This window comes from Leptonychotes weddellii, chromosome 5 (genome assembly GCF_054177405.1).
Source record: "Leptonychotes weddellii isolate Sample4059 chromosome 5, ASM5417740v2, whole genome shotgun sequence".
NCBI classification, from domain to species: Eukaryota; Metazoa; Chordata; class Mammalia; order Carnivora; family Phocidae; genus Leptonychotes; species Leptonychotes weddellii.
This window is the reverse complement of record NC_138373.1, coordinates 141,749,483-141,771,713: the sequence shown is the minus strand read 5'-3', so window position 1 is coordinate 141,771,713 and position 22,231 is coordinate 141,749,483. Positions and strand designations below refer to the sequence as shown.

Genomic DNA, 22,231 nt, shown 5'->3' with positions numbered 1-22,231 from the left:
CTGCTCCCCACTCTTGTGCTCTTTCTCTCTCTCACTCTCTCTCAAATAAATAAATAAAAAAATCTTTAAAAAAAAAAAAAGATTTTATTTATTTGAGAGAGAGAATGAGAGACAGAGAGCACGAGTGGGAAGAGGGTCAGAGGGAGAAGCAGACCCCCTGCTGAGCAGGGAGCCCGATGCGGGACTCGATGCCGGGACTCCAGGATCATGACCTAAGCCGAAGGCAGTCGCCTAACCAACTGAGCCACTCAGGCGCCCCACAGAAACACTTTTGAGCTTGCCAGTAACTGGATGCGTATACACAGAAAGTGCAGATGGTATTACACATTACCATCTCTATGATCAATGAGGTAGGTACTGCTATTATTTTTATGCTACAGGTGGTAAAATGGAGGCTCAGAGAGGAGAGGCCAACTTTGTCAAAGAACATGCAGTGGTGCTACGATTTGAAGCTAGGTTTGTGTGGCTTTGGAGACTGTTCTCTTAACCACTATGTTGTATGTTGTCTTAACATTTTTTCAAGCACAAAAGGTGAGAGGACTGCTTTCAGTTGCTGCCAAGCTCCTGGCAAGAACCCATTCAAATTCAGTGCAACTTCAAGTGACCAAACTGTGTTTCTTGAACAGCAGTAGAACTCGAAGCCAGGGTATCCTGGACATGCTCCATGCTTAAGTGTACAACTCTGTCAGAAATTTCAGTCACTCTTTCAAAACGTAATGAATACTGACTAACCATGGATTAAGAGGGATACAAACCCCCTGTGGAGGAAGGTACAGTAATAAATGAGAAATGGTCTCTGCCCTCAGGGAGCTTTAGGTAGGTCAGCTATTAAGAGGTGAGTGCACTAAAGGCAGCATGTAATCACAGGCCCTTCCGGGAGTGGGAAGCTCAGGGGAAGAAGAAATGGAGCCATACGGGGGTCGTGGCGGTCAGAACCAGAGCAGCTATCAGAGAGAGTGGCCAGGGACAGTCCCAGTTTATCTTGGTTATCCTGGCTTAATTATTTATAGCATCTCTTTTCACCCTCAGGAATATAGTCGGGATGATATGATCACTCTAGTTAGTGAGCAAGTTTTTGTTGTCCTGAGTTCACTTAATTTCTGAGACAATTTAACCTTAGTTGTGAGCTTGAAAATACTGGCTATAGTTCAGCTCTACTTGCATCTGTCCAAATACAAAGTAAAATGCTAGACTTCTCTGTAGATGAAAACCTGTTTGAATATCTGACACTATATAAACGGTAACCATACTTCAAAATAGAATTTTCTTTTACTGAAGAGACACATTCCCATCAAGTGGTTCTGAAATATGCATTCTTTAATTCTTCCACACACAACAATATACATGCATATCTGTTGTTATGGAGATTTCAAGGGAAGGCAATACTTCTAAAGATTTCTTTCAGGTAAGAGTTACACAGAAAATTAGTTCTGCAGCCTACATCCTCTATTGCATTGTGGCTTCTATTTTTCTCCAACCCATAATGAGAAAGAAACTGCAGAACGTACGATGGAGTGGCATCCAATGATGGGGTTCTGTACCTTAAGTAAGAACCCAACTAATATAACAGGGAGTCACTATTGCCAAGTCTTCTTGGATGAAGAGTCCTTCACAGGACATGCGAATTATACAGCTATAAAACATTTCTCAAGTATGCCTATGAAGTGCTGCTTATAAATGTCCAGTTATAAGACAAGATATGAAACAGCTTTCTCAAGTTGGGAAATAAATGAAAAGAGGCCTTATTACCAGTAAAAATATTTTAAACAGGTTTTCCCGAGGAAGACAATGTCAAGGTCTTTGGTTTGTTTTTGATGACTATTTAATGACGGGGAAATGTTCATGATATAATGGTGCAAGAAAAAAAATAAAATCAAAAGTTGGTTATACAATATGATACCAATTTTGTAAAAACTGATGCCAAGATATTAAAATCTTGACATTTACTGAATCAGTAGTAAAAAAAAAAAAAAAAAAAAATTTTTTTTTTTTTTTTAAAATTCTACCTTTCATTCTTCAAAACAGATCAGGGCAAACTTAAGTCTGTTTCCATCACTGAAATAAACAACATAGGTTTCTACACTCCTCAGTAAATATGCATTTGGTCTTTGACACAAGCATCTCTGAACCATCTGTAGATAAAGGTCTTGTAAACAGCTCATAACGTCCTCAAAAGGATGTTGATTTATGACCATGAGAACTCTATGTATATTTAGATAGTTTTACAAGAATGGAGGACATCGAGAAAATCCCTACGAAATTTCCCTGATTTTAAGTGGTAACTGGGAAAAAGACTTAGAATGACAATGACAAATCAGCTTTTATTTTTAAGCAAGCATGCAAAAAATAGGAATATTTATAGTTGGCATAACTACAGGTATCCCTGGCTTTCGAAAGTTCACTTTGCTTTTATGAAAGAAGGTGGTAATAAGCGAAAAGAGCCTTCACCATTTGTTTTGCAGCGAGCCGTTACAGGGGCAGCATGCGCCTCTTGAGCAGCGACAACGGCCCCGTCAGGCTCCTTCCCTGGAAACTACACTCAGCAGCTCAGCATCCAGCCGCCAGAGCTGTGAACAGTGTCTGGGAGCATCTGCGCTTTATCTCGATTTATTTTGTGCATCCCTTAGCAAGATGTGACCTAAAGGTATCGGAAAAGCCTAAGAGAAGTTATTTTTTGGATCTAGAAACACTAAAACATTCTTCCATATAAATTAATAGGAATTACTTCTTTGCTTTATGCCATCTCGGCTTATGAAAGGTTTCACAGGAACCCCCTCTACTTTCAGACAGCAGGGGAAACCTGTATCTGCCATGTTTCACATTCTGTTTTTCCCTTTCCCAGGCCAAATCAAACTACTGAAACAATTACTACAGATTAGAAGAACATCCCTATCAATTCCAATACTTCTGATTTTTAAGTATTAATGAAACTGTAGAACTAGCAAAAATGTTTAAGTTTTGCTAGAATACATACTCTACAATTTTAACTTACATTGCAAAATGTTATTTTACCTACTTTTTATAAGTGAACACTCCAAGGATATCATAAAAAGTACCTCTTCCCTGCTCTGGGGTACCCAAACCGCCACATGCTACAGTAACATTGTTTCTCATGTATCCTAGACATTTTCTACTTCATTTTATATTTATATCCATGCACAGGTATTTTTCTTGGATTACACTGTTCAGCAACTTGTATTTTTCTTTAGAACTGTGGACTTTGAAATTCAGCTACCTTATTCTCTTTAACAGCATCTGTGGTCTTTCACCATAAATTATATTATTAGTAACCTTGACTCATTTTGACTAGACTGGTTACACTGTCCTTTTTAAGAGTCTCATGCTCGGGCGCCTGGGTGGCTCAGTTGGTTAAGCGACTGCCTTCGGCTCAGGTCATGATCCTGAAGTCCCGGGATCGAGTCCCGCATCGGGCTCCCTGCTCAGCAGGGAGTCTGCTTCTCCCTCTGACCCTCCCCCCTCATGCTCTCTCTATCTCATTGTCTCTCTCAAATAAATAAATAAAATCTTTGAAAAAAAAAAAAAAAAAGAGTCTCATGCTCTACCGACTGAGCTAGCCGGGCAACACTGTCCTTTTTAAAGATGGGAGAAAAACGGTCATACCTTGCATTTCTGCTCCAGATACTAATTAGTTTCAGCAGAGGAGTAGGAGAATACTGACTCTCAGACCCAAGCCTTCTGATCTAGGACACAAAATAAAAACAGAATACAAAATAAAAACACATACAGAATTATCTAGAACTAATGATGTAATGTATGGGGATTAACATAAGAATAAAAAAAAAATTAAAAAAAAAAAAAAAAAAACACATACAGAATTGTGTGTGTGTACGGGAGGGACAACTAAAAAGCAGAACAAGTATAAAAACCACACCAGAGGATAAAGAGCCAAGGGACAGAGATTAACATTTAAAGGACAGACTGAAGAAAAAATAAAGGAATCCTAAATAATATCTACACAGGAAAAATGGCAAAGATGGAGAAAGGAAGAGCTAGACACTTAAAAGGAATGAGGTACTTTAGGTTTCAACTGGTTAGAAACGACAGAGCTCAAGCAGCTAGAATTCCTAAAATCAAGTCTCCTCTATAGTCTTTTTAGCTATAGTTATACCAGGTGTCATTACAAAATGGTTACAAACAAGGAAATATGTAATGAGAATATCTGTGTATTTTCTCTTATGCTTGTCAAAATCCAGAGACACATCACTGAGGTGCTACAACAGTTAGATTCCATTTGCTTAAGAGACACAATCATATTCAAAATAACCTTAAGTATAAATGTCACGGTATTACAGAAACCAGCTCTTGAGCTTTAGGTGACAGTGGAGGCAAAGAAAAGTGTTCTTAAACTTCCAGAACCAAAGGAAGACTCGATGTAAAAGACCAGGACATGCATTCATAGACTGTGCTGGTTAAAGTAATAACAAAGGAAGTAGCATATGGTATCCAAGCAGAATGTAGTAATGAAGTTTACCTGGGGCCAAACTGCACCATGAAATACAGCATCAATTTCTTCAGTTCTGAATTGGTAAGACTCCCAATCCAGAAAGATGTCAGTTACCATTTTGATTCCAAGACGTCTTAAATTTTTCAGTGGGTTAATAAACCTGAGGTGTATCTGTAAAACAAAGATCTTCTGTTAAAAAAAAAAATGTATTTCATTTTTATCCTTGATTCCTCAAGGAGGCACTATTCCTCAGATGGCTAAGAATCAAACTGGAAATCCTGTTATTAAGTCTGTTGACTGTGGCTCTGATTCACATGGAAATTCAACTCATCATATCATACTGCTTTTCGAATCGAACAAGATGGGAAAGCAGAAGACTTAAAAAATCAAATGGTGAGATGTGCTCCATTATCATTGCCCAGTAAATTCATTTTGAAGTGTCCTTATGGGGGGGAAATCACAAGTGGAACAGCTGTTTTGTGTCCTACATTGTTGTATTTCTTTATCCAAGTAATTGTCTCAAATGAAATCCTGATTTCTTCCTATGAACAGAACATTCTAAATAAAACAAACTTTTTTTTTCCTTTGCCATCACAATGCCTTAGATTAGGGGGAAAAAAATCAAACCTTTATTTCAAATGAAAGTTACTTTCTCTTTTGTTTTCATAACTTGTACTATTATTTTTTACTTTTCCTAAAACCAGGAGTTTTCAATTATTCTTCTTTTAATATATATTTTTTTAAGATTTTATTTATTTATTTGAGAGAGAGAATGAGAGAGAGAGAGCACATGAGAGGGGGGAGGGTTAGAGGGAGAAGCAGACTCCCCGCTGAGCAGGGAGCCTGATGCGGGACTCGATCCTGGGACTCCAGGATCATGACCTGAGCTGAAGGCAGTCGCTTAACCAACTGAGCCACCGAGGCGCCCGAGTTTTCAATTATTCTTATTAAAATTAGTCTAGGACACTAGTTAAAGAATTTATGGTGTCTCTATACAGTAGAATACCTCACACAGTATAAGAGAATGAGGCAACTGAATCAAGGCATGAGAAGATCTCAAAATATAGAGCTCAAAGAAAAATGCAATTTGGAAAAAAATAAAAATTTGTCTGTTTAGAGCATAAAGGCTGGAGTGGGTGGATGTCTGAATTAACAGCAAACTTCTTTCATAACAGACTCTGCTACTTCTACTGGCATCTCCTTCCCTGCGGGTTACAAAATCACAAATATGTGGCCAGTTTCTTCAGGCTCAGAGCAGAATAATTTATTGAGCCGCCACCAATGAGTCCAATGGCATGACAGCCATAGGTCTGACCTCAGCTTAAAATCCCACTGAAGGAAAATGTATTAAATTACATGATAGACTGAAAATGCCAAAGATATCCAATATGGGAGGAATTATAAATTTGAAAAGGGAAAAGCTTCATGAAGAGGCAGAATTTCTAGTGGATCTTAAAGGAATGTTGTAAAAACCAAACAAATGAGCTAAAGTGCAACCCCTAATTGTTTTTCCATTTGATTAATATACTGTGGTCTCTGGATATGTAAGTGGCAACTTATTTTTACATGTGACCTTAGTGACCTACATCAAAATCCAAAAACCACCCTGAAATTTATAAAGACAACACAAAACTCTAATATAATGAACATCAAGTTTTATGGCCACAACATCATGAAGAAAATTGTAGACTTTAGTTCCTAGAGGAATAGTCCATTTGACTGAATTTCATGTACATTTAAAAGTCACCCTGTTGTTTAAATGTTCCAAAATAATAAAATCAAACTAAAACAAACCTCATGATATACACTTCAGTCAATGCCTTGTAAATGTATAACTTAGCTCAAATACACAAATGTAGAAGTTTAACTTACTTAAGCAGTATTATTGTGCAGTAATTCACTATAGTACCTCAAGGAATTCTTTGAACTTGTCCAAGAATTTTTTAAAAAACTCCAAACTATCAAAAAGCTTAGCACCTCACTAATGATCTATGAAACTGCATAAATGATCTTTTGAGTTACTGATTATTGACTCAGGAGTAAGGCTGCATTACTGAGTAACTTCTAAGTTAACCAAAAAGTCAGAGAACTTTTACAGAGTTTATAAAATCTCTAACCTTTCATGATTTAATATATACAAGTATAGATAAAGTCACTATCACTCACTATAAGGCATAAATGAAAATTCTCACAGAATTCTCCCTATGGCCATGAAGCTCTCATATAACAAAGAATTTTCCAAGACCTGTCTTCAGCTTCCACTGTTGGCCCTCCATAAGCCTCTTTTTCACAAAGTAATCAGACTGAAATTTTAAAAACATCAAACAGACCTTATCACTCACTCCCTGGCTTCAAACTTCTCCAGTTTTCCCAGTACATTTCAGAGTGCATCCATCTCAGAGCCCATGAGGCCCTACCTACCTCTCGACCTTATGATTCTTCTCCCTCCTTGTGCTCTAGCCATCTTGCCCTTCTGTCTGTTCTTAGAATATGTCAAAACTGTTCTACCTCAGGGACTTTGCACTACTAGCCATTTTCTCTGCCTGAAATGTTCTTCCCACAGCTGGGTAGATAGAGGAGTTCAAATATTACCTCCTTAGGACACTGGCCATCCTAACAGTGTGGTCACTTCTTATCACGTCCCCTCAATTTATTTTAAATTCTTCATGTCTTCATGTCTCTCCTCAACATGCTCATGTTTTCCTCTACTTTTGTGAATATATGGAGTGTATTCCTAATACCTGTTTTAAGTTTTTGGCTAATTCTATCATCTGTGCCACTGCTGCATCTGCTTCTATTGAGTGGTTTTTTTCCTTATTATGAGTAAAATTTTCATCCTTCTTGGCATGCCTGGTAAAACTTGACTGGATGTCAGACACTGAATTTTGTTTTCATTTAAATCATTTGAAAGCTTTTGAGTCTTGTTCTCAGATGTAATTAATTTACTTGGGAAAAGCATGAGCTTTGTAAGCTTTGTTAGGTGTTGCTAGGGCAGTCTTTATTCCAGAGCTAATCTGGTTCCACTACTACTGAGGCACTCCCCTGCCTAGGACTCTTCCTGGTGCCTTGGGTATTATGAAGTTTCTGCTCTGGCGTTTGGGAACATGAGCTGTTCCTAGCCTTGTGTTAGTCAGAGGACTGTTCTCTGCCTGTTCCTTTCTCATGGTTCTTCCACGTCTGTTCAAGATGGATCAACAGGGACTCGATTTGGCCTTCCTTCTCAAGCAACTAAAAAACTGAAGAGAATCTGTGAGACAATGATTTTCAGATACTAGACAGTGGGCAGCAAAGGGCAGTAAGCCCTGAGAGGGTAAACAGATGAGGTGAGTCCTATACGTTCCCCAGATTCCTGCTTGGAGTTTCAGGGATTAGTGGGAGAAGGAAGAGTCCAGGCACAGGCCAGTCATCCTCCCAAGATGAGGAGACAGAGTAGTGTGGCTTGGGGAGAACGAACAGGCAGAGTACTGGAGGGGAGAAAGCTACACAGACATCTGCAGAGGTTCTCATTTACTTACCTCTCAGGTCTCACCACCAACTGACGTTATTCTAACTATTTGTGTATTTATTTATTTATTCTTTTTCTCCCATGATACTGAGTCCTTACCTGTCTCATTCCCTACCTAGAATGATATCTGGTAGATGGTAGATGTGAAATAAGTATTTACTGAATCAATAAATGGACAGGAATTTTTGTTTGCCTTGTTCACTGCTCCATCTCTGGTGCTTACAACAGTGCCTGTCACATAGCAGGGGCTCAATTAATATTTGTTGAAGGAATGAATGAAAGAATAAAGAAAATGGTGTCTAACAAAATAGAAGGCGTGTTCTAAATCCCTGGAGCTTGGTAATCAGAGAATATTATTTCATCACTAAAGCAGACTTATATCCATGTGTAGCCCAAAAAACAGCATAAAATTCTGGCTGTCCATTTTTAGTTATCATGACCATATCTGAGAGGCAGTTCACCAGGCATATCCACAAATCAAAGGAAACAGATTTTAGCCCAATTAAAACTGTGCCCATTTATCATTTACTGAGAATCAACAGCAAAAATCTGAGTCTAGATCTTCACTTCAAGTCCCACTAAGAAGCCTTTAGTCCATAAAGACATTAAGTTTCCCTAAGCTTTCCAAAGAGTGTACTCATGCCCACATACTTGTTTCAACAGAACATAAATATATAGTCTTTAATTCAGAAAATATTTACTGAGCACCATCTTGTAAAGCCTCTGGCAGTTAGCTCAATGCTGGGTCTTGCTACTTATCCTTATTCAAAACATTGCACTCATAGTAGGCAAGAATTTACTTGTAAAAGACCTCTGGGCAACTCTTATCTCAAAATAACAAGGATGATGCTAACCATATTCTCTTCATTCTCCAACCATTCTTGATAGAGTTGGAAGATGTCCTATACCTCGAGGCTCTTGAAATCAGCTCAACTAACCCTGATTTTAGTTTGAGATGTATATAGAACTAACTCACACCCTATTATTTAAAACCTCTTTAAAATATACAAGTGACATACAGCTGACCCTTGAACAACACAGGGGTCAGGGGCATTGATCCCCTGCACAGTCAAAAATCCCTGTATAACTTTTGACTTCCCAAAATCTTAACTACTAATAGCTTACTGTTGACTGGAAGCCTTACCGATACCATAAACAGTCAAATAACACGTACTTTGTATGTTTTATGTATTATATAATGTACTCTTACTTTATAATAAGGTCAGCTAGAGAAAAGGTTATTAAGAAAATCATTAGGAAGAGAAAGTACTTTATGGTGCTACAATGTATTTATCGAGAAAAAAATCCCATTTGTAAGTGGACCCACACAGTTTAAACCCATGTTATTCAAGGGTCACCTGTAATTTGCATCCTCCAACTACATATAAATATTTAAGACAGTGAAGACTGTTAGATATTCAGGTCCCAACCAATTTCCCAAGTAAAATGCTTTAGCCCAAGAAGAAAGCAACTACAGTGAATGTCTCTCACCTTTTCTCGCTGGTCAAGGATGTGTGATGCAGTCGCTGTCATGCACAGCAATATCTGCAAAATCTTTGGTAAGTATGCACTGATCAGATGACTGATGTTCTTCAATACTATATCAAGGCTATTTAAGATACCATGCTGACGACCTAAAGGAAGAACTTTAGACAGATCCAAATCTTCTACTGCTTGAATGACTGCAGAATGACATTCTCCTAGTGAAACAGAGATATCATGTAAAAGGAAATATTACTCTCTAATTACAGCTTCCTTTTGTCAATTCCCTCAATTATAGAATATTTTCTACTGTTCCAATGATTTACAGATGATAATGTACTTTCCTAATGTATTTTCTCCTGATTCTCTTACCAAATATTAATGAACTAGGCATGATAGGTTTTAGTATTATGACACTATAGATAAGGAAACTGAGAATAAAGGAGAAACTTGTGCCAGAATTAAGTCTCTAAGCCCCATTCTCATCCTACTTAGACTATTCCCCAAAACCTGAAATAGCAATAGTCTTTTGTTCCACCTAACAACTTCCCATACATTTTTCTCACTCTCAGCTTTCACTGTTATGTTGACTTGAGCAGTTTCATAGAAAGTGTCCTGCCTGCTACACTAGAAGCTTCTTGAATGCTGAGGATCACATGTTTTCTCTTGCCACCCCTGGTGAATAAATAAAAGAACAGTCTTTTATAAACAGGCACCAAATTGATTTCATAATTTACTTAAAAGACTTGAATTGTTATTGCATGAGCTTTACTTCAAACCAACTGGTATGAAATCATGAACTTGCTAATTCATACACCTAAATGGTCTATCCAAAAAGAGTATCATTTATAGCTATCCTCTTACAGTGGAAGCTGTTTCACTAAACAAAAGCCTTTGTCTTCCTTCATCAGAGCCAACTTCCTTTGCAGGGCAATATTACACTGAATGAAAACATTTTAACAGGTGAATCCATTATCATAGAAACAATACAAAATTTCATACAACACATTACCATGCAAATAAATACCTGTGTTGCCTAAAGCAAAGCGATTATGGGGTGAGAGCAGAGATTCTACCATAGAAAGATCTACTATTTTCTAGCTGAGTGGTTATAAGTAAAATAGTAAACTCTCTAGGCCTCAGTTTCCTCATTGGTAAAATGGGAATAGTCAAGTAATGATACCTCAGGTGGTTGTTTTAAGGATCAACTGAGCTGTATGTAAAAGGGTCCATCATAACGTCTGGCATGGAGTAAATGTTAGCTATTATTATTATTAATTACCAACATTACATACCAGAGAACAGACCATAGAGCATTTCAGCTCACTGGATATACCTATTATATCCACTTAGTTTAGATGGTGACGTTGAGAGCATAAATATTTACTTTTCTATTTTCAAAAGCATCCAGGGCACAGGAGGTATTCAACAAGTCTTTACTCAATAGATGAATGACTCAGTGAATGAATAAATACTAAGACAATTAAAATTAATTTCTCAGCATGCCCTAAGTTTCTAAGGAGAAACCTATTCATTGTATCTGGGTAAGTACCATTTTTCAAATGCACAACAACAGCAAAAATACACTTTTCTTTTCTTTCTTATTTTATTTTTTTAAAGTAATCTCTACACTTAATGTGGGCCTCAAACTTACAACCTCAAGCTCAAGAGTCATATGCTCCACCAACTGAGCCACCCAGGCACCCCCCAAAATACACATTTTCTAATCAGGGGCTTACTGACCCATGGATGATGATAATCGCCAGGATCAACTGTGAGCTCCACCTAATTCAATCAAACTTTAAAGGCCACCAATGAGATTGGAAGGAACAATCCCATTAGAAAGATGTCTAAGAGCATGGGAAACCTAGCCTGAGACATCTGAAGTCTACAGCAGACAATACAAATTCAGAGTAGTAGGAAGTTGAGAGCTACCGTTCTTGAAATGCTTCACAGGTTCAAACAGCAGGTCTAAGAATATCTGGATCTCCTCCGGTTGGGTCCCAGCGAGGAACCTCAGGACAATGGACATGCGGGTGCCTGAAGCGGCTTTCCCCTGAGTTTTACTGCCAGTCTTATTCTTCATTCGGCCATACAAAATTCTAATAAGTCAAAAGAATATTATTTTGTTTGCACATTAATCCTAAAACATAATACTAGTCATTTTGTTTTCCTAAGAGGCTAGAATAGCAATTCAACAGACTTAAAAGGTTATATTATAAAACAAGAAGGATGAAAATAGAAATTAGATATTTAACACAGAAAATTTAGAACAACAAAACAAAAAATAACAACAACAAAACAAAACAAAAAAAAAACAAGGCTGAGGGAAGCAGGAACAAAGAAATAATAACGATAAAAGCTGAAAGGTGGCTCTTTGTAGGAGGAAGAAAACAGTAAAATACGCAAGCCAAATGAAAATGAAAATGAGAATACATAGATTAAAAGCAAGTAAGTGAATACAACTCTAAGTAAAATAAGGAAACTGGAAAGACTTCAATTAAATGGGTAATTCTCTGGAAAAGGAAACAGAACAAAACAAATAAGCAAAAGGAACTTAAGAAGAAAACCTGACTAGAACAGTAATCATGAGTAAACATGGAACCCATACAGTTCTTCAGATGAATTTCAAGGAAAACTAATTCCCATGCTATAAAGTTTCATAGCTAAGAGAAAGAAGGAACAGTCCTTTCTCATTTATGAAGGCTGAGATGGGTTGAGGAACAAAAATAAAATTATAAAATTATATACCAATCTTGCTTATAAACATAAAACCCATTTCTAAATATAGTATCCAGTGCTGCATTAAAACAATATTAAAGCCAAATAAGGATTTATCCCAGGAATGCAAGAAAGAATCACTAGTAAAGCCTATTGGATTGATATAGATCAACGGCTCATAGGAAAAGTTAATATAATCATTTTAATACATGCTTAACAGGCATTCTAATAAAATTCAATATCCATTACTGATAAAATACTAAACAATCTAGTGATAGGACTTACTTTCTTAGTATGGCAAATGTTAATTTATAATAAATGTTAGTGCTTTAACATTCGAAATTGAAACACAGTGGTTTTTAAACTTTTCGATATTAGGACCCCTTTATATTCTTAAACATTTTTGAGGTCCCCAAAGAGCTTTTGTGCATGTGAGTTTTATCTATTGATATTTATCTTGGCAGAAATTAAAATGAGTTAATGTAAATAACAATTTTAATGAAAAATAATTTTATTTTCCAAATCTCTCCCCCACCAAAAATTAGTGAGTCTAGAGGCATGTTTTACTTTCTTTTTTTCACATTTCTTTGTTTTGCTTATTAGAAGATAACTGGATTTTCCCATCTGCTTCTGCATTCAATCATTTGCAGTATATTATAGTTGAAGAAAATCCAGCCTTAAACAGATATGGAGCTGGAGAAAGGAAAAAGTATTTTGTAAGCCTTCAGGTAATTCTTTTGAGATCCTTGTGGATATCCCACTTTGATACGACAGCAAACCTCAACAAGTTAAAGGCTAGTTGCAATGCAGAATCTGAAGCCTTATTAATAAGCTTTGTGATCTCTGATACATTAAAGTCCATCTGTCTATCTTGCACTTTGAATGGATCTTTAGCCATGAATGATTCTGTAACTTGCATCCATTATTTGGAAAACACCCCACTCCATGAGAGAACTTGGATTCAGCTGGAGTGCTTTACTCGCACTTCCCACTTCATCATATAAAACAATAAGAAGACAAGTACTCGAGGCTTAAGACTTACCAAGAACATTAAACGAAACTAGCTTTTTTCCTTTTTTTAAACTCCAGGTGTGCGACAATGAAGAATGCCCCGTACAGTTCGGAGCCACTGTCCTGGTTAGTGCTAAGGCACCCACAGTTTTACCCACCGTTGTTTTTTGTGTTGTCAACACAAATCTGGGCACGGTGCTAAAAGGTAATGTCTGAGTAGTAGTATTAAAAAAGTTCTAACCTCGGGGACCCCCCGAAAGCATCTCAGTGACAGCCCCTGCCAAGAAGGAGCAGACCAAATTTTAAAAAGGGCTGCTCTACAAGCATTACCGTTAAATCCACTAGCAAGACAGGGATAATCACAAACACTACCACCACTGTTAATTCTTCTATGCTGTGTAGGTAATACGTAAATTAAAAAACAGAAAAAAAGAGGGTTTTTTTTAATCATAAAAGAACGCAAAATTAATTTGACTAACATTTTCTACAGGCCATGAAGTTTACCTTCCGACAGGGGAGAAGAGTGATAAGTAGAAGGCTATGTCGGACGATTGTGAGGAAAAATAAAGCAAGGTAGGAGACTACCGGGTGATGAGAGGAAGGTATGATTTTACATAAGGTGATCAAGGAAGGCATCCTGACAATATGACATTTGAGAGGAGACTGAGTGAAAAAGAAGAGCTAGTGGTCATGTGTTCAAAGCACAGGGAAGAGCAGGTCCACTGACATGGAAGTGGGCTCTGCGCGGGGTGGTGAATGGGTGGTGGGTTGGACAGGCAGTGTGCAGCTAGGTCATACCAGGCCCTTGCAGGAGGAATAAGGACTTTCTACTTTATTCCCAGTAAAATGGAACCTCAAGGGTTTTTTTCCTTTCCTTTTTTTTTTTTATTTTTTTATTTTCTTTTTTTAAAGATTTTATTGATTTATTTGACAGAGAGACACAGCGAGAGAGGGAACACAAGCAGGGGGAGTGGGAGAGGGAGAAGGAGAAGCAGGCTTCCCGCCGAACAGGGAGCCCGACGCGGGGCTCGATCCCAGGACCCTGGGATCATGACCTGAGCCGAAGGCAGACGCTTAACGACTGAGCCACCCAGGCGCCCCAGGAGACTAACACTGTGATGACTCTTATTGACTACTACTTTTTCAACTAAGAAAATCCAATAAAACAATTAAAACTAATAAGAAAGGTTTGTAATGTGGATGGTTAAATAATCAACAACAAGAATCAATAGCTTTGGGATGCCTGGGTGGCTCAGTCGGTTAAGCCTCTGCCTTCGCCTCAGGTCATGATCCCAGGGTCCTGGGATCGAGTCCCACAGCGGGCTCCTTGCTCAGCAAGGAGCCTGCTTCTCCCTCTGCCTGACTCTGTCTCTCTCTCTCTCTGATAAATAAATAAAATCTTAAAAAAAAAAAAAAAAAAAGAATCAATAGCTTTTATATCTCATAGTTATATACCCAATGAATTATTTGTACTATTTCTCAATAATAAAACTTAAAGGAATAGAAGATTCAATTTTAACATTATTATTAAAATAACTCCATGGCAAGATCTTTCCTTATGTTAGGGACAAAATTTTTTTTTTTTTAGATTTTATTTACTTATTTGACAGAGAGAGACACAGCGAGAGAAGGAACACAAGCAAGGGGAGTGGGAGAGGAAGAAGCAGGCTTCCCGCGGAGCAGGGAGGCCGATGCGGGACTCGATCCCAGGACCTTGGGATCATGACCCGAGCCGAAGGCAGACGCTTAACAACTGAGCCACCCAGGTGCCCCAGGGACAAAATATTTTAAAATAAGTCTCTATAACAATTTGATTTCCCCAAAAGGTTCAATTAAGAAAAAAAATCAAAATAAAATAAAAAATGAAATACTCCATTATAATCACTGAAAGAATCGTAATAGTATATTCATAATTGTTTTTGTGATCAACTTTTTAAAAAATCAATTTTAAACAGTGTAAATACCTCATCAGAATAGGAAACAGATCTGCTCGGTGGGCTGTTTTCACTACTGTATTATCTTCAGAAATGCTAAAATGCACTATCTCTTCCTTAAAGCTTCTGTCTTCAAGCAATCTTTGTAAGTTTTCCCTTTAAAAATGGAATATAGCACAAATCATCACTTAAAAATCAATGGTACTTTAAAGAAGTGCAATATAGTACAGTAATTTGTATGACTGAACTAGGAACTAAGAATATCTACGTTGTGGTTGACATCGATAAAGGAAAATTTTCACAAAATGACAGGTTTTCAAATTTTAAAAGGTAAAAGTGATTATGAGGAATTAAGACTTAGTCAACAATTCAGCTGTTTAAAAGAGATTAATATAAAAGCTTTCTTTAGTTCTTATAGAGAGTGATCATTATGATTCCCTAAGTAACCACCAAGATTTTGACATTACTGAAGCAACAAGAAATGATATAACCTTCTCAACATATACTTATCAATTAGTTGTCTCTTTCCTACCTTATTATCTATGGAGAAGCATTCTTAATACACAAATATACTTCCAATTTTCATTTCTTACCTGAAAATAGCATTATGATTATAGAAGAAAAGGGAAATTTCCAGGCCTTCATAAATTTATTTTAGAAGAGGCTCTCATGTAGAAAGTTAAAAACCAGCCAAAGAAAGCGCATTTCTTTAGCTTCAAATAACTTACCTGTAAGGGAGGATATGTGGATGTCTATATGTCATTATACAATCCAGGGTTATTTTTTGCACCATTTGATCTTGATGTAGCAACAACTAAGAATAATATTTTATAAAATAAGTTAATGAAGTTACATATACACACACCATGGGATAGTAATTTACTTGTGTTAATTTGCTACATTAGATTTCTTACAATCTAAATTTTTAGATGTGGGTTAAACCTGGTTGCTGACAACAGCCTTATATCTTCCTGGAGGTATAGCACAAATAGAATACGTGCAATGAACAAAGTGGAAACAAAACTCTGACCCCTGAATCCCACATGCCAGACCCTCGGGTCTGTCAGTCTTTTGGTCAAGGCCAAATCCCTTCATAAATTTGGGTTTATACCAGCGGGGCTGGTCCCATGATGAGCGAAAGCTCCCAACACTGTGAAAGTAATGGCAATCATAAGATTCCAGGAAAGAAGACCTGGCACAGAGCCTCTCAGATCAGTTAGTTAAGAATTTTGCTTCCTGCAGTTTTGAGCTCTTGCTTTATAAACAAACTGTATCTGAATTACGGGGCAGAATGAGGATAAATTCTGCTGAAATCATAGAAGTTCCACCTAAAAAACATCCAAATGAAAAAAGGAAATTTTGTATCCCCAGATGGCTTAGAATGACGTCCAGTGCTTACTCTGCTTCTGACATCAAATTTTTTCTGCAATCTTTTCTGTAACTGAAGAGCATATATTGTGACTGAGAGATTCTTATTCCAACTATCCAGCTTTCACTCAGTGTAATAGATCCTGAAATCCCAGCACTCTGTAAGGCTAACTTACCTAGAAGTAAAAAGTAGTTACCTTTTTTTTTGGCACAACCCCCACTATTAATACAGCTGATCAATGTTTAGTCACTCAAAATGTCTTTAAAATTAACAATATTAGTACAGTTTAAATCTATTTCTCAGGACACAGAAAGTAATTATTAAATTTTTAAGACACTGTACTTAAAATGTAGACATGGGCACTATTCATCAACAATTATTAAAAACCTAAAAGTTATTTTGGTGAACAACAGAGAAAACTCACAAAGAACTGCAGTGGCAAGAATTTATTTTACTTACCTGAAGATACAGCTCATATAATTTAGATTCCAGATATAAGGCTCGTGGATTTGAAAACTTAGAGAAAACTTGCAAATGAGCAATTAACTGCCTAAAAAAACCAAAAAACAAAAACCATAGGGTATTACAGAATTAAAGAACAGAGATTTTCTTTTTTTCTTTTTAGAGACAGCGAGCACATGCATGTGGGTGGGTGGGGGGCACAGGGAGAGGGAGAGAGAGAATCCCAAGCAGGCATGACACCCAGTGTGGAGCCCAATGCAGGGTTCGATCTCACAAGCCTGAGATCATGACCTGAGCTGAAATGAAGAGTTGGACACTCAAGCAACTGAGCCACCCAGGCACCCCCAGAGGTCTTTTCTTTTTTTTGAAGATTTTATTTATTTATTTGAGAGAGAGAGAGAGCATGAGAGAAAGAGCATGAGCGGGGGAGGAGAGGCAGAGGGGGAGGGAGAAACAGACTCTGCTGAGCAGGGAACTCAATGCAGGGCTCGATCCCAGGACCCTGAGATCATGACCTGAACTGAAGGCAGACACTTAACCGACTTAGCCACCCAGGCATTCCATCCCCAGAGATTTTCTTACGATCACAGTACCCACCAATTTTAGTCTTTCTGACAAGTATGCCAAATACCTTGACTATAGCTTCATTGTTAATTACACAAACAAGTTTTAGTTATTTGCATTTCAGAAATTATTCTCCAGAAATTCTGTATCTCAGGCAGGCCTTCCCCTAAAGTCCAGCTTCCCCACCCCAGAAAATCATTCAGGATGTGCACAGAATGGTTTAAATTAAACCAGACACAGAAAGAAAGTAATCAGAACAGTGATATATTTGCAAAGCTGAACACAGATAATTTTTGGAATGATTCCTTGTCTGGTTTCTATGCAGTAGACAGAAAGGTGGTAAAATACATTCTTCCTCACTTTTTTTTTTTTTAAAGATTTTATTTATTTATTTGACAGAGAGAGATAGTGAGAGCAGGAACACAAGCAGGGGGAGTGGGAGGGGGAGAAGCAGGCTTCCCGCCGAGCAGGGAGCCCGATGTGGGACTTGATCCCAGGACCCTGGGATCATGACCTGAGCCGAAGGCAGACGCTTAACGACTGAGCCACCCAGGCGCCCTCTTCCTCACTTTCATACAACATAAACACTGATGTCAGGAAAGAGAGGTCCATATTTGGATAACCATAGCTCTTGCTTACCAAGAAGGAAGAAGAAAGAACACCCTGTGGTCAGAAGTTAAATATGGAGATGTGACTCCAAGCCAATGACATCATCCACTGCAAGAGGTCAAGAAGAGAGCTTCCACTACAATTACTCGCTTGACTTCTTAATCCATAGGCTCCAGGGAGCTTTAAAAATACTTGGCAAACAAACTGTTTTCTCTTTGTGTATAACTCATAAGATGTATTAGGGCTTTAAAAAAAAAAACCCTGAATGAATAAGTGGTTACAGTTTGGAGAGATTTTATTTGCCTATTTCAAGAACAAAAGCAGGGACAAGTGAAGAGAGACAGAAACCAAGCTGCGTGTGTGGTACTGACTTTGGGGAAAGTGACTGAACGCTTCCGAGTCTGATTTTCCTCATCTTGACAAAGACGAGATCTGGACTTTGTGCAAGGATTGAACGAAAAAACAAGAGTTATGGGGCCTCTGCTCCTAAGAATTTAGTAAACAATGTGCCTCTCTGCTCCTGGGCAAAAAAAATGCAAAACTGTAAAAGTCTTACTGGTTAATAGAGAGAAAATAATCTGGAAGTTATGACCTTCTTACATATGATAGAGAAATAAGTAAGGTAGCACTTCTGCTTATATTTAGCTTAAATGCCTGTGATGGTTAGTCTTATGTGTCAATCTGTCTAAATTACAATATTTAATTATAACATTAAATTACATGTATTGAAATACTAATCTATGTGTTGCAATTAAAGTATTTTGTAGATATTCACATTTACAATCAGTTGACTTTAAATAAAGGGGATTACCCTCAATAATGTGGATCGGCCTCATCCATGAGGTCTGAAGAGAAAAAACTGGTGTTTCCCAGAGAATAAAGAATTCTGCCACAGGACCATGACATAGAAATCCTAGTCTGTGAATTCTGGACTCAAGACTGCAGCATCAAATCCTGCCTAACTTTCCGGCCTGCTGTCTTGTCCTACAAATTCTGGACCTGCTGGCTCCCATAATCACGTGAGCCAGTTCCTTAAAATAAATCTGTTTATATACACACACACACACACACATACACACACTCCTTCATCCTCTTGGTCTGCTTCTCTGGAGAGCTCTGACTGATAGGATGTCCCTACATACTTATCACTGAGTCCTTGCAGTTTTACAAATAAACTTTTAAGACTTTCTTTTGAAACATCCATTCCTTCCACCCCAATATTTATTATATTTTTATGAGCCAGGTAGTCTTAAAGAGCCAGAGAGAGGGGCACCTGGGTGGCTCAGTCGGTTAAGCATCTGACCCATGATCTCAGCTTAGACCTTGATCTCAGGGTTGTGAGTTCAAGCCCCAAGCTGGGCTCCATGCCCAGCGTAGAGCCTATTTAAAAAAAAAAAAAAAAAAAGAGCCAAAAAGAAGAGGAGCCAATTTACATGTTTTCAATAAATAATTGCCAGCGAGAAGCATGTTCCATGATGGATTATAAATCTGGGATTATGAATGTATTGAGGTGGCACTAGGAATGTGATTACCAATTTACTCACATTTTCAATGGTGTATGTTAGCAATATTCTAAGTTTGGCTACAGACGTGGACCTTATCCTTAAAGACATTCTGATTTACATAGCAGATCTATAAAAAATTAATATCCAAGGCAAGGAGAGGCACCATGATAGAAGCATGGATGGCTCTTCTGAAAGTCTGAAGCCGAGTTAAGAGAACTTTCAGTTTAGAAGACAGGAAAAGCTTCAGTGAAGAAGTAGTACAGGAACTGTTTCTGGAAGTATGAGTAGAATTTCAGTTGGCAGAAATGAGGCAAGGGCACAGCAGAAAGAGGGAAGGACACAGAAAAGGTCCAGGTGTGAGAAAGATGAGGCATGACTGGATAAATAGTTTATTCATTTATTCACCGAAGACAAGGACTAATCTTTTGCTAGCTATTTGCTGAGGACATGAAGAAGAAAACCGTGATCTTTGTCTGAGAGGGATAGCAGGGGACAGAACGCTCAGAGATCTGTCAGGTAGAAACAGAGAAAGAACTACAGTTCCAGGACACGCGGCCATGCTCTTTCTTGCCCCTCTGCCTTACGCACTATTTCCATCAGCGGCAGAGTCCCTCCCTGCCTCAGCTGCCTGGCCGACTTTCATCTTTCAGCTTCAGTGGGGCCCTCTGTAGCAGTCTTCTCTTTGTGGTAGAATTAAGTCATTTTTTAGTATGTTCCTGTAACACGTTGGGTTTTTTTGTTGTTTTTTTATTTGTCTTATCCTTGAACTCCTTTAAAAATACTTCTATAAAAAAATTCGACCAGGCATCAGACTGCTTCCTGCGTAGTGGAGGCTAAGTACCCTTCATCTTTGCAGCCCAACACTCATTCATTTGAGACACAGAGCTACAGAGAGAGAGAGAGAAAGCATGAGCAGGGAGAGAGGCAGAGGGAGAGGGAGAAGCAGACTCCTCGCTGAGCCAGGAGCCTGATGTGGGGCTCGATCCCAGGACCCTGGGATCATGACCTGAGCCAAAGGCAGACGCTTAACCATCTGAGCCACCCAGGAGCCCCTGCAGCCCAACACTTAGAAGGCAATCAATACAGTTGCTGAATGAACCAATAAATGGTTCGTGGGAAGACTCAACAAAGGGGCGTATCAGATTGAGATCTGAAGTTTTAAAATAACATGGAAGCACCAATACACTGGATCCTTGCTGCCCCAATTCAGACAGTCTTCAAGTAAGCTGCAGGAACTTCTGAAAGCCTGATCACTTCTACTTTTTCTAAGATTTCTTAACAAGTTAGGTAAATGAACAACCCACAGGACAGTAAAGAGAATGTAAAAGCATGGGGAAAAAAAGGCAACCAGGCAAGAAGTCAAAAGGCAAAGTAAAAGTGCTGACGCAGTTTATTTACAAGAGAAGAGATGTTCCATTACGTGGTCCCCTAGCAAAGAAACATAACACCCGGTGCCATCAAAGTGAAGGGGAAAGGTCAAAGAGCATTCAACCACTCCAGGCCCAATACTCTATCTGTAAAAAAGACATGATTAGATAACCCCAAAGTCCCTCCAACTCTAACAGTCTGAGGCTAACTAAGAAAAAATTAGTAATAACAAGCAACCAAAAAACTCTGAAGACAGGAAGTTAAGAAAATCCCCGGGGGATATACAGCACTTATGTAAGTAATCATCTGGGTGGTTCATCTTGTCCAAGGCTCTGTCACACTCAGGCCATCAGAGGTCTCATCCCATTTCTCCTAGAACCCTGGATCTGTGATCTTTCAGCAACGCTGAACTTACTTTGCTGCAGCTCTTCTTGTCTTTTTCTTCTGTGAGGGTTCGTCCATGGGCACCGCTTCTTCCTCCAGCTCTTCGGCATCTCCAGCAGCAGGTTCCTCTTCTACTTCCTCTGCTGCCTCCCCTTTGGCTTTCCTTCGCAGATCCTGGGTTGGAGCGACTTGAAGGTCTGCCGGGTAATACTCATTGCTACAGTGGAAAGAGATGAAGCCGAAATGTCCTCGTTCTGTTTATGACAGACGGATGCATGGCCATGGTTCAGAGTCACGCACTGAGCAGTCTTCAGCGGCACCTCAGCCAAGCCTCCTCACATTATTCTTTTTTATTCAGCCCCGCTTAAGTACCCTATCTGACAAACTACCACTAACTGCAGTTACACTTTTAAAATCGCACTGTTGAAAATATTTGAAAAGTCCCTTTTGGACGGAGTTGGAATCAGTCACCCTGTTTCTGGAACCATAACTGGGGAAGGCAGTGTAGGGTTGGATTATATTAAATAATTAATTAAAGCATAGCATTAAGAGCATGCTGGTCACTTTCCACCAGACACATTCTACTCTGCCAATGTCCTTTTGCAAATACAGTGCCGCAATGAAATTCAGTCCTCTGGACGTGGTCTGGTAAGACAGATGGAATGGTCAACTCTGTTGCTTTAGGGGGCAGTCACAACATGACACTGACTCAAACTGAATGTCCAGGCAATGAAAATCAGTAAGTCTTTCCCTTCTGTCTCTTTAAACTAAGCCTGTGGTATTCACATTGGTATTCACATTTATTTTTATTAAATTCCATCCCTTTAATTGTGGCCCAGTGTTTTTGTTTTT

General features: G+C 38.5%; 1 protein-coding gene across 1 annotated transcript in view; it reads right to left on the bottom strand.

Moving 5' to 3' along the window:
* UTP20 (UTP20 small subunit processome component) overlaps positions 1–22,231 on the bottom strand; it is a 92,713-nt gene that overhangs the window by 36,771 nt on the left and 33,711 nt on the right. The window contains exons 22-29 of the mRNA XM_081818990.1: positions 21,411–21,596; positions 16,947–17,037; positions 15,847–15,932; positions 15,149–15,274; positions 11,388–11,554; positions 9,462–9,670; positions 4,493–4,636; positions 3,622–3,701 (exon numbers count right to left, since the gene is read on the bottom strand). Of these exons, the coding sequence (XP_081675116.1) occupies positions 3,622–3,701; positions 4,493–4,636; positions 9,462–9,670; positions 11,388–11,554; positions 15,149–15,274; positions 15,847–15,932; positions 16,947–17,037; positions 21,411–21,596 (1,089 nt within the window). The remainder of the gene's footprint in view (positions 1–3,621; positions 3,702–4,492; positions 4,637–9,461; positions 9,671–11,387; positions 11,555–15,148; positions 15,275–15,846; positions 15,933–16,946; positions 17,038–21,410; positions 21,597–22,231) is intronic.